The 12697-nt window shown below is 34.7% G+C and overlaps 1 protein-coding gene across 2 annotated transcripts in view; it reads left to right on the top strand.

The window, feature by feature from the left end:
* The window catches only part of ctif (CBP80/20-dependent translation initiation factor), an 82421-nt gene that overhangs the window by 18187 nt on the left and 51537 nt on the right, over positions 1-12697 (top strand). For both annotated transcript variants that reach the window (XM_051093307.1, XM_051093306.1), the window contains exons 3-7: positions 1694-1765; positions 3106-3228; positions 3309-3379; positions 4702-4806; positions 6037-6112. In XM_051093307.1, the coding sequence (XP_050949264.1) occupies positions 1694-1765; positions 3106-3228; positions 3309-3379; positions 4702-4806; positions 6037-6112 (447 nt within the window). The remainder of the gene's footprint in view (positions 1-1693; positions 1766-3105; positions 3229-3308; positions 3380-4701; positions 4807-6036; positions 6113-12697) is intronic.

Raw genomic sequence — 12697 nt, 5'->3', positions numbered from 1 at the left:
ACGTCCCACCCTGTCCTCCCGCACCTCACAGGTAAAACACACCCTGTCCCACACCACAAACCACCCACCTCACCTCACAGGTAAAACATAAATACCCCCACCACACAACGCACAGGTAAAACACACCCCGTCCCACACCTTACAGGTAAAACATACCCTATCCTGCAACAGGTGAAACACCCTGTCCCGCACCGCACAGGTAAAACACAACCCGTCCCGCACCTCACAGGTAAAACACACCCTGTCCCACACCACAAACACACCCTGACTCACACCTCACAGGTAGAAAAACAACCCTATCCTGCACCTCACAGGGAAAAAACACACCACACAACGCACAGGTAAAACACACCCCGTCCCACACCTTACAGGTAAAACATACCCTATCCTGCACCTCACAGGTGAAACGCACCCTGTCCTGCACCTCCCGCACCTCACAGGTAAAACACAACCCGTCCCACACCTCACAGGTAAAAACACACACCCCACCCACACCACAAACACATCCCGTCTCACACCTCACAGGTAGAAAAACACCCTGTCCCACACCACAAACACACCCACCTCACAGGTAAAAAACCCTACACACAGGGAAAACACCCCACAACGCACAGGTAAAACACACCCCGTCCCACACCTCGCAGGTAAAACATACCCTATCCCGCACCTCACAGGTGAAACGCACCCTGTCCCGCACCCCTGTCCTGCACCTCACAGGTAAAACACACCCTGTCCCACACCACAAACACATCCCGTCCCACACCTCACAGGGAAAACACACCACACCCCACAACGCACAGGTAAAACACACCCCGTCCCACACCTCGCAGGTAAAACATACCCTATCCCGCACCTCACAGGTGAAACGCACCCTGTCCTGCACCTCACAGGTAAAACACACCCCATCCCACACCTCACACGTAAAACACACCCCGTCCCACACCTCACATGTAAAACACACCCCGTCCCGCACCTCACAGGTAAAACACACCCCGTCCCGCACCTCACAGGTAAAACACACCCCATCCCACACCTCACATGTAAAACACACCCCGTCCCACACCTCACAGGTAAAACACACCCCGTCCCGCACCTCACAGGTAAAACACACCACACCCCACAATGCACAGGTAAAACACACCCTGTCCTGCATCAAACACACTCTGTCCCACACCTTATATGGGAAAACACACCTCAGGGGTGGAAAAACACCCTGTTCTTCACCAAACACACTCCGTCCCACACCTCAGGGGTGAAAAACGCTCTGTCCTTCAGCAAACACGCCCCATCCCGCACCTCATGGGTGAAAAACGCCCTGTCTTGCACCAAACATACCCTGTCCCACATCTCACATGGGGAAACACACCCTGTCCTGCACCTCACGGGTGAAAAACACCCTATACTGCACCAAATACACCCCGTCCTGCACCGCACAGGTAAAAAACACAGTGTCCCACACCTCACAAGTAAAACACACCCTATCCCACACCAAACACACCCTGTCTCACACCTCACAGGTAAAACACACCCTGTCCCGCATCTCACAGGTAAAAAAAAAAAAAAAAAAAAAGATTGTTCTGCACTTCACAACTTGCGTTGAGGATGATGTACTTTCATTCTGTTTTACTAAGTAAAATTCAAAACAAAATAAAATTTGACACTAAAGCTGTCTTTCTCTCTCTCTGTGTGTCAGTGGACAGAAGACTGCAGTGATAAGATTGACGGGAGCTGGTCGTCCTCACGGGGAAGGGGCTCATCCAAACCAGTGAGTTTTGCGTGTGTGTGTGAATGTGCGTCTGATCCGTAACTCCTCTGTAACACCCTGTCCCCACCAGACACAAGCGGCTCATTAAAAGTCATTTGTCTTATTATAACTGATGAAGCTGCGAAAGCATCTGTTGCAGTCGCCTCCAGGGCAAAGACATCGTTAGTGTTCGTAAATGAATCTAGGTGTTCAGAAACAGATGTGTTTGTCGTGAGAAAACTTTACAGACAAGTATATTAATGGATGGACACAGAAAACAAAACTTCAAACTAGTGCTGGATCCAGGTTCACATAAAAAAAAATACGCAAAAATTAATAACTTCTCGCAGTTTGTATCTCGTATGCAGTATCTAGACTGATGCATCACTGTGTTCTAAATGTTCCCTCATTAATGACACTGGAGCAGACTAAAGCTGTCAGCCATATGCTTAATTTGTGTGTTTATTAAATATTAAAGAGGCCACACGTGAGAAGGATAGATGCGCTGTGTGCTGCATGTATGTTGCGAGTATGTGTTGTGTCCCAGTGTGTGAGAGAGCATTGTGAATGACACAGTGATAGTATTGTGGTCTGAGATCACATGATGCGATGAGGTCACTGTGAACGTGTGTGTGAACATTCACTATGCTGATGTCACGTGCTTTGCTGCTGCACATGCTCAGTAGCGTCTGGTGAACAACTGAAATCTCATTTGACATACTCAACATGCATGTTGAATATGTTTTTCTTTCAGTACATTTTGCTTAGATCTGTCAGAATTTGTGTGTGTATGTGGTACATTTGATCTTCAGCCTTGACACCATATTTTTGCAATTTCTTGGGGGTTTTTTGTTTAATTTTTTTTTTGGTCTACATTGTTAGTATGTCCTTTTCAGTGTAGTTTCTATTTGTTTTGTTTTTACTGGATATTTTTGTAGTGTTTTCTAGATTCAATTTCATTTAAAATTTTTATTTTTAACATTTCGAAAAAAAAAAATTAAAAAAAAATTGTGCTTATTTTTGTATTATTACATTTATTTTGGAGTCATGCAGGGTTTGTGCAGGTTGTAAAGTCTTAAAAAGTGTTAATTTGTGCTTCCACAATTTAAGGCCCTAAAAAGTCTCAGATCAGAGAAGTCCTTGTGAATGTAAGTAATTAAGTCATAAAACACCTATAGTCTTTTTTTTTTTTTTTTTTTTTAAATGAGTTAAACGAGAACAAATATCTTTGTTTTCCCTTTAACACCATTTTGTTTTTTACTTCTTAAACACATCCTGTAGATGTTGCATGATTTAGTAAATGCATCCATGTTAACGTCCAGTGTCAGATGAATCTGAATGAAACTTCTTGTCTCTTTCAGGATGAATGGGAGCACAGCAGTAACGGCAGCACCGGTTCTAGACCCAGTTCAGGTTCTCGACCCGGTTCTGGTTCTAGATCAGGCAGCAGAGGACGAAACAACCAGTTCAGAGCCCCAGCAAAGGTGAGATTATATGTATATACATTAATGTCAGCAGAAACATTTTTCAACGTTTTTAAACTTTCTTGACGTGTGTGTTTTAGAATGGAAACAGAGATTGTTCTTTCGACGTTCTGGGGACGGACATTTGGGCTGCAAACCTGGACTGTCATGGGTGAGATTCACACACATGCCATGTAAATAATGACATACAATAGCAGGACTGCACAATTAATCGAAATAAAACTTGTTGTGATAAACACAGTTCATTTACTTCTTTGTTTAGTGAATTAACTGTAGATATGTATTCATATTTTCAGGGGTCAGTGAATATTTTCATCTGCTCTGGTTTTTCTGCTTGTGCTTTCTGTGCTGCTGACTCACAGTCTAAATTAAACCTCGTCACAGGCTAAATTTAATTAATGAGGCCGTCACCTTCAGGCCTCTCTCTTTCTCACACACACACTAGAGGCTAGTTGTTCTTATATTAGATTTGACCTGTGTGTAAACATCAAGTCAAAACTGACCATGAGATACAGTTTAAATTTCAGATTTAGTTTTTGGAAGAAGTCTCTTCTGCTTACTAAGGATGCATATACTTGATCAAAAATAACTGTAAAATGTAAAAATATTTTTGCAATTCAAAATAGCTGTTTTCTATGTGAATATCTGTTAAAAAGGAATTTATTGAAGTAATCAAACCTGAATTTTCAGCATCATTACTCCAGTCTTCAGTGACGCATGATCCTTTAGAAATCTTTCTAATATGCTGATTTCATATTAGCAATGTTGAAAACAGTTGTGCTGCCAAATATTTTTGTTGAAACAGTGATGCATTTGATTTTTCAGGATTCCTTGATAAATATAGAAAGTTCAAAAGAACAGCATTTATTTGAAATAGAAATGTTTTGCAACATTATAAGTGTCTTTGCTTTAACTTTTGAACAATTTAATGCATCTTTGATGAATAAAACCATTGATTTCTAAAAAATAAAAATGTAAATTGTAGAAAATGTAAGTTCTAAAAATAAAATCCTACTGCCCACAAACTTTTATACATTATAGCTTTCATAAGCTGTGTTTTAGGTTTTTTTTTTTTGGGACTTTTCAGTTTATTTTGCAGGTTGCAAACGCTTTAATTCAGAGTTACGCCACTATAATCTGTTCTGAGCTCCGTATCGCCTTTCAAAACAAGCTCTGAGTTTGTCTTGATTTATTCAGCGGATTTTAGGAAGAAAAAGAGAAAGTGCCTGAGCTAATTAGCGTCTCCAGCGAGACTTAAGCATATCAATGTGTGTAGAGTTTCAGCAGATTAGCGGAGTTTAACAGTCCAGGAACAGGGAGAAATGGAGGCTTTGAATGAGCTTGTCATGATGCGTAAAAAAAATCTTCAGTTTCTTTATTTTGGGGGTAAAAAGTGACTTTAGGTCTTTAAGTGCAACTCTACAGTAGTTAAGGATTGCTGTTGCGTATTAATGTCAAGATTTGTGTTCACAGAGGTGCTACATGGGACATGCAACCGGAGAAACTGGATTTCTCACAGTTTCACAGAAGGCCGTACAGAGGGACACCAAAACACCTCCCGCACATCGACAGAGAAGGGTGAGACAGATTATATCTTCAATAACACTGACCTCAGATCAGACAGATCTGAGGTCAGTCTGAATTGCTTCACAGTAATGCACTGTATGCATTCATACAAGTGTATTTCTACTCATGCTTTAATTTAAGGTAAATCTGCAAGTCAGGGAGTTTTCAGTGTTCAGTATTGTTGTGAGCTGTCATGGGGTGTGGCTGTGTTTATGTGGCGCTCGGCTCCCTACTGCCCTCTATTGGGTCAATGACAAATGACGTGGATGCATTGAGAGAATTTAACCCTATAAATCCTAATGTTATATTTGACCCTGGACCACAAAACTAGTCATAAGGGTCAATTTTTGTTTTTTATTAATTTTTTAAAAATTTCCGTTGACGTATGGTTTGTTAGGATAGAACAATATTTGGCTGAAAACTATTTGAAAATTTGGAATCTGAGGGTGCAAAAAAATCAAAACATTGAGAAAATCGCCTTTAGAGTTGTCCAAATGAAGTTCTTTGCAATGCATATTAAGCTTTAATATATTTACGGTAGAAAAGGTACAAAATATCTTTATGGAACATGATCTTTAATTAATATCCTAATGATTTTTGGCATAACAGAAAAATTATTATTTTGACTCATACAGTGTACTTTTGGCTGTGGCTACAAATGTACCCGTGCTACTTAAGACTGGTTTTGTGGTCCAGGGTCACATATTTGATATTTATATTTTATATTCTGTATATTAATTTGTGACCCTGGACCACAAAACCAGTCATAAAGGTAAATTTTTTTAAATAAATAAGCTTTCCACTGATGTATGGTTTGTTATGATAGGACAATATTTGGCCAAGATACAACTATTTAAATATCTAAAATCTAAGGGTGCAAAAAAAAATCAAAATATTGAAAAAATCACCTTTAAAGTTGTCCAAATGAAGTTCTTAGCAATGCATATTACTAATCAGAAATCAAGTTTGTATATATTTACGGTAGGAAATTTGCAAAATATCTTTACGGAACATTATCTTTAATATTATAATGATTTTTGGCATAAAAGAAAAATCAATTGTTTTGACTCATACAATGTATTTTTGGCTATTGCTACAAATATACCCGTGCTGGTCTATGAATAATATTAAGCTGTTTTTACCTCCGTATTCTCACTGTATCATACTATATGAGCCATAAAAACCTGATGAATCAAAAAAAAAAATGCTGAACCTTGTCATGTCCCATTTGTCTGTTCACAGGATGATAAAGGGCAAATTTGACGATGATGATGGTATTGACCTGGACAACATGGAGAAATTCCTGCCTAGCCTGCCGGTAAGAAACTAGTATGAGCTTTGACTCTTTAATTCTTCTGGAGTCTGTCTGTCTGTCTGTCTGGAAAAAAGATTTGAAGAAAAGATGTGTTTTGCTATGCTCCATTGGTGTGTATAGAAGAGCGCCATCTGGTGGAGAGATGCCATGACATCTTTTATTTTAACTGATCCAACACTGACATCTAGTGGTGAAGTGATGATATGACAGTGTGAGTGATATTGGATATGACTCCTGTTGGATGATGGTTACTTACCAGTCATAAGTAACATGGTATATTTGTAGCCAACAATAGCCAACAATACATCGTATGGGGCAAAATTATTGATTTATTTTTCTTTTATGCCAAAAATATTTTTTTTGTTTGTCATTAGGATATTAAGTAAAGTTCATGTTCCATGAAGATATTTTGTAAATTTCCTACCATAAATATATCAAAACCTTTGTTTAGTAATATGCATTGCTAAGAACTTCATTTGGACAACTTTAAAAGCGATTTTTCTCAATATTTAGATTTTTTTGCTTCAGTGGAAAGCTTATTTATTCAGCTTTCAGGTGATGTATCAATCTGAATTTTAAGTGTTTTAATACAATTCTTCCCAATCAGCATTTGAGATAATGAAGTTCCTACAGCTGTTTATAAATGTGCATTGATTATTAATTTTAAGGTGAATTGAAGTAATGAGTTTAGCTAGATACTAACATGCAATTTAGTCATTATATTAGTCTGAATTGTGTTCACAAATTTTGTGAACTGCTGTAGCAACTTCAGCTTCACGTTTATCACCATTTAACTACAGGAGTCAAAAGAGAATGATGATAAATAGATATTTCAAAAATAAATAAATGTTATATAATAAATAATAAATTATAAATAAAATGTATACAATATTATTTTTACTAGTTGCCAAAATATTTGTGACCCTGGACTACAAAACCAGTCTTAATTCGCTGGGGTATATTTGTAGCAATAGCCAAAAATACATTGTATGGGTCAAAATGATCGATTTTTCTTTTATGCCAAAAATCATTAAGGATATTCACCTGGATATTAAGTAAAGATCATGTTCCATGAAGATATTTTGTAAAATTCCTATTGTACATATATCAAAACTTAATTTTTGATAAGTAATATGCATTAGTAAGAGCTTCATTTAACAAATTTAAAGGTGATTTTCTCAATATTTAGATTTTTTTTTGCACCCTCAGATTCCATATGTTCAAATAGTCGTATCTCTGCCAAATATTGTCCTATCATAACAAACCATGCACCAATAGAAAGCTTATTTATTCAGCTTTCAGATTAATTTCATATCATATTTTGAAAAATTGACCCTTTTGACTGGTTTTGTGGTCCATGGTCACATTTCTTATTTTCATATAATTTAATGTGATGTACTGAAATAAAATTAATAAAAAGTAAGTGAATATATAAAAAAAAAAAAAAAATACAAAAACTTTAAATAAAATTAAACTGAAAACAGAAAATGTAGAAAACTACTAAATATTAATAAAAACTACAATAATACTAAAATATCAAAGCTGTTGATGCGGTAGTATATCTATGTATGTGAGTCATTCTATAATTGTGGGTACATCTCATGTCCTTGAAGTATATTTTTAATATATTTTCATCAATATAAAGCCCCGATGCTTAATTTTCTAGTGCACAATTATATTTTTCCCAATCACACTAGTATATATGGTGAAAAAAAACTTATCTTTTGTTCAAAAATTATGGTCATATCACATGCAACCCTGGTATTCATCTGTCTGATTTTAAAGTTGCTCATTCTACTCTGCATTTAAGCATGAAAATTACCTCATATATAAATTTCATAGTTTTGCCTTCAGGTTATCAAGACATTTGGGTGTGCGCTTCAAAAATAATAAGCGTTTACTGTGATATAACTTGTTTTGTTTGTGTCGAAAAACCATTGTCAACTACCCACTAGAAAACACCCCCCTTAAAAAGAAATGGTTTGTCCCATTCTCACATAATTTGCACAGTATGATGATTTTCCTCTAGAAGCACATGGATGAAACACTAGAAGTTATGTTCTCTCTCTTTCCTCTAATATTGGTTAAACTAGCAAACCTGTGTCGGGTGGATTCACTGACTGTCAACAGTGTTACACAAGTATTAGTGCTCCATACTTTCTCATCTCTTGCTTTTCAGCTAGTGGCGCCATCTAGTGGTTTTATAATGTCATTACCAATGAACTGTCATGTAGCATAGATTTCTTTTTCTTTCTTTCTATCTATCTTTTTTTTTCTTTCCTTCTGGTATGTCTGGGTGCCGGTGAGTTTTTCGATCCACCCAGCAGGATGTTGTTAGCGTGGCAGTGGCGGGTCAGAAGGTTCTATCTGCGGCAGCGTCTGGACGCGGTGCTGGCAGACAGGGTGGAGTGTGTGTGATGCCAGCCATTGTTCTTACTCAAGTGATCTGTTGTCTTTCCCGTTGTTCTCTGTGATTTTGCGTACGTCTATTTATTTAAACACGTTAAAGGCAAACGTGCAGACTGTTGGATGTTAAAATTAACACTTTTTTTGCAGTTTTTGGGTTTAGAACATGAAAGAAAATTATAGTTGTGTAAACTTCTATAGAGGTACATGAGAAACCATAGCAAATATTATTTTGGTGTTTCTGTTTTCTACAAAAGCAAAAGATTAAAGACAAAAGACTATTGCATTTCCGTGACTTTTAGAAAAGAGGTGGGAAAGAGAAAGATGTTAAATTATAGTGTGAGGGGAAAATCTCATCTGCTCACCAAGGCTGTATTTATTTGATTAAAAATACAGTAAAAGCTGCAAAATTGTGAAATATTTTTATAGTTCAAAATCACTGGTAATAACAACTGTAATTTATATCTGTGATCAAACCTGTATTTTTAGCATCATTACTGCAGTCTTCAGTGTCACATGATCCTGCAGTAATGATGCTGAAAATTCAGTTTTGATCACAGGAGTAAATTACGTGCTTTTTTTTAAGCTGTAAAAATAATTCACAATTTTACAGTTTTTACTGTATTTTTAACATCTTTTTCTCTCCCACCTAAAAGTGTATAATATGTTGATTTACTGCTTAAGAAACATTACTAATTATCAATGTTAAAAACAGTTGTGCTGCTTAATTTTTTTTTAGTGGAAACTGATACAATTTTATTTACATTTTTTTTCAGGATTCTTTAATTAATCAAAAGTTCAAAAGAACAGTTATTCCAAATAGAACTTTTTTGCAACGTAAATGTCTTTTAACGTCACTTTTGAACAATGTAGTGCATCCTTGCCAAATAAAAATATTGATTTCTGTTGAAAAAGTCTTATATGTGCATTGTATGTTTAAAAAAACAATTTGTGATGTAATTTATTATGGAAAATCAAAAGGCTGTGAAAAGGCTCTAGACAAAAGCGTAAGGTAAAAGTTATAGCAAAGACTTACATTGTTAGAAAATATTTCTATTTTAATTAAAAAAGTAACATATAAAATAATATATATAAATATATATAATATATATATATATATATATATATATATATATATATAATATACCAACACTGATAATAAATCAGCATATTAGAATGATTTCTGAAGGATCATGTGACACTGAAGACTGGAATAATGATGCTAAAAATTCATCTTTGCATCACAGGAATAAATTATATTTTAAAATATATTAAAACAGAAAAACATTATTTTAAACTGTAATAATATTTCACAATATTACTGTTTTTTCTGTATTTTTAAACAAGTAAATGCGACCTTGATGAGCATATGAGGAAAATTTAAAAAACATTAAAAATCTTACTGATCCCAAACTTTTGAACTTTATAATGCATTATACATAAAGGCTTTCAGTAAAGTGTTGCCAACTTTGCTCTTACATGTACATTATATGTTTAAAAAATATTAGTGATGTTATTTATTATGGCAAATCATCACAGACTGTAAAAAGGCTCCAGACAACAGCGTAAGGTAAAAGTGCTGGCAAAGACTTTGTTAGAAAATATTTCTATTTTGAATAAATACTGTTTTTAACTTTTTATTTCATGAATTTAAAAAAAAGAAAATAATCACGTTTCAGAAAAATATTAAGCAGCACAACTGTTTCCAACACTGATAATAAATAATAAATATTAGAATGATTTCTGAAGGATCATGTGACACTGAAGACTGGAGTAATGATGCTGAAAATTCAGCTTTGATCACAGGAATAAATTATATTTTAAAGTATATTAAAACAGAAAGCCATTATTTTAAACTGTAATAATATTTCACAATATTACTGTTTTTTTCTGTATTTTTAAACAAGTAAATGCGGCCTTGATGAGCAGAAGAGGTTTATTTAAAAACATTAAAAATCTTACTGATCCCAAACTTTTCAACTTTATAATGCATTATACATAAAGTGTTGCCAGTTTTGCTCTTATATGGGCATTATATGTTTAAAATATTTGTGATGGCGTATCATTATCACAGACTGTAAAAAGGCTCCAGACAACAGCGTAAGGTCAGCCAATCACAACACAGCTCATTTGCATACTAGACTGACAGGTGTTTATAATGAGTTTGAGTTGAAGAATCTTCTCCCGTCAGAGTCGTGTGAAATAATTGTTGGCATGAATAATTTATTTTACACACATGCACACACACACACACACACACACACACACACACACACACAACCAGTCCCCATCTCTAATCCAAGACCTCACTGACCTGTGTGTGTGTGTGTGTGTGTGTGTGTGTGTCAGGTGAGTGATTTTTGTAGCTCTATTGTTTGTCATCTGATCCACAATATCCTGCCAGATTCACGTGCCCTGTGGCACAGACACACACACTCTTTATGTGAGTGTTTGGCTGGTGAGTTTATATCGTGCGCTGTTGTTCTGTTTGTTTGTTTTGTGTGTGTCATTGTGAGCGGATGTTTCTTCACACTGTAAACTTTTATTGTCTGTAATACAGAGCAGAAGGAAGTGATACACGGTGCGTGTGTGTGTGTTTTATCACGTTCACTCTTCCCATTATTCCCACAAAATAGGTTTCGTTTCCAATAAGGCCAGAGTCAGCCTGTCTGTTTCCGTCCTGATGGAGGTGTGTGAGTGTATGTGTTTAATTAACTGTACTTTGACCCTGAAGTTAAATCGGTAACACTTCTCATAAACTAACAATGAGCAATATATACTTTTTAGCATTTATTAATTTTTGTTAATGCTATCTTTGTAATCTTTGTCAACACATGAACAGATGTTTATGCACTTTCTGATTTTAAAAAGTCATTAGAAAATCTTTAACACAATAAATAACACTGATTATGTAATGCTGTACAAGCCAAAAATACACTAAATTGGTCAAAATGATCAAAATAAAAAAATGTATGCCAAAAATCATTAAGATATTAAGTAAAGATCATGTTTCATGAAGATATTTTGTAAATTTCCTACCATAAATAAGTCAGAACATAATTTTTGATTACCAATATGTAATATTTAGGTAACGCTTTACCTGAAGCATTTATATATAATTTTATGCATTAATTGCTGTGTGCAATGCACATTATAATGCATTTTATGGTCTCATGACATCACAGTGGTAATGGTTTATAATGCTTATCTATTCATTGTTACACTTTTAGAAAGTATAATGCATTAAAACACATGACAAACAAACCTGTGTATTATTAATGCTGTAATGCATTTCAACTTTGCATTTTAATGACCAATTATATATGAAAATATATTATGCATCATGTTCATTATGACTAACTTTATAATGCATTATACATAAAGGCTTTCAGTAAAGTGTTACCAACTTCACTTTCAAAAACTAAGGCTAAAATGATTCGTTAAAACAGTAAATAATATCCACCTTTAAGATTTTGTTTCATACAGTCATTATAATTCATATGAAAATGACAAAAATCAATAGCATGACCTCATTTTTATGCTACCAGGCAAAAGATTTTTAATGTTTTTTTTGTTTTTTTTTTAAAGTCTGCTCACCAAGCCTGCATTGACAGAATCCAAAGTACAACAAAACAGTAAAATTTAGAAATATTTTTACTATTTAAAATAACTGTTTTCTATTTTAATATATTTTAAAATGTAATTTATTCTTGTGATCAAAACTAAATTTTCATCATCATTACTCCAGTCTTCAGTGTCACATGATTCTTCAGAAATCATTTTAATATGCTGGTTTTGCTGCTCAAGAAACATTATTATTATTATTATTATTTATTATTATTTAAAACAGTTGAGTACATTTATTTCAGGATTCTTTGGTGAATAGAAAGGTCCAAAGATCAGTATTTTTCTAACAGATAAAGCTTTTGTAACATTATACACTATACCATTCAAAAAATTTTGTTTGGAAATGAAATTATGAAATTATAGAAATACTTTTATTTAGCAAGGATGCTTTAATTTGATCAAATCTGATGATAAAGACATTTATAATGTTACAAAGGATTTCTATTTCAGATAAATGCTGTTCTTCTGAACTTTCTATTCATCAAAGAAACCTGAAAAAATCTACCCAGCTATTTTCAGCATAATAATAATAATAATAATAAATGTTTTTTGATC

The sequence above is a fragment of the Labeo rohita genome, chromosome 21 (genome assembly GCF_022985175.1).
Source record: "Labeo rohita strain BAU-BD-2019 chromosome 21, IGBB_LRoh.1.0, whole genome shotgun sequence".
In the NCBI taxonomy this organism is placed as follows: Eukaryota; Metazoa; Chordata; class Actinopteri; order Cypriniformes; family Cyprinidae; genus Labeo; species Labeo rohita.
This window is presented reverse-complemented; position numbering and strand designations above follow the sequence as displayed.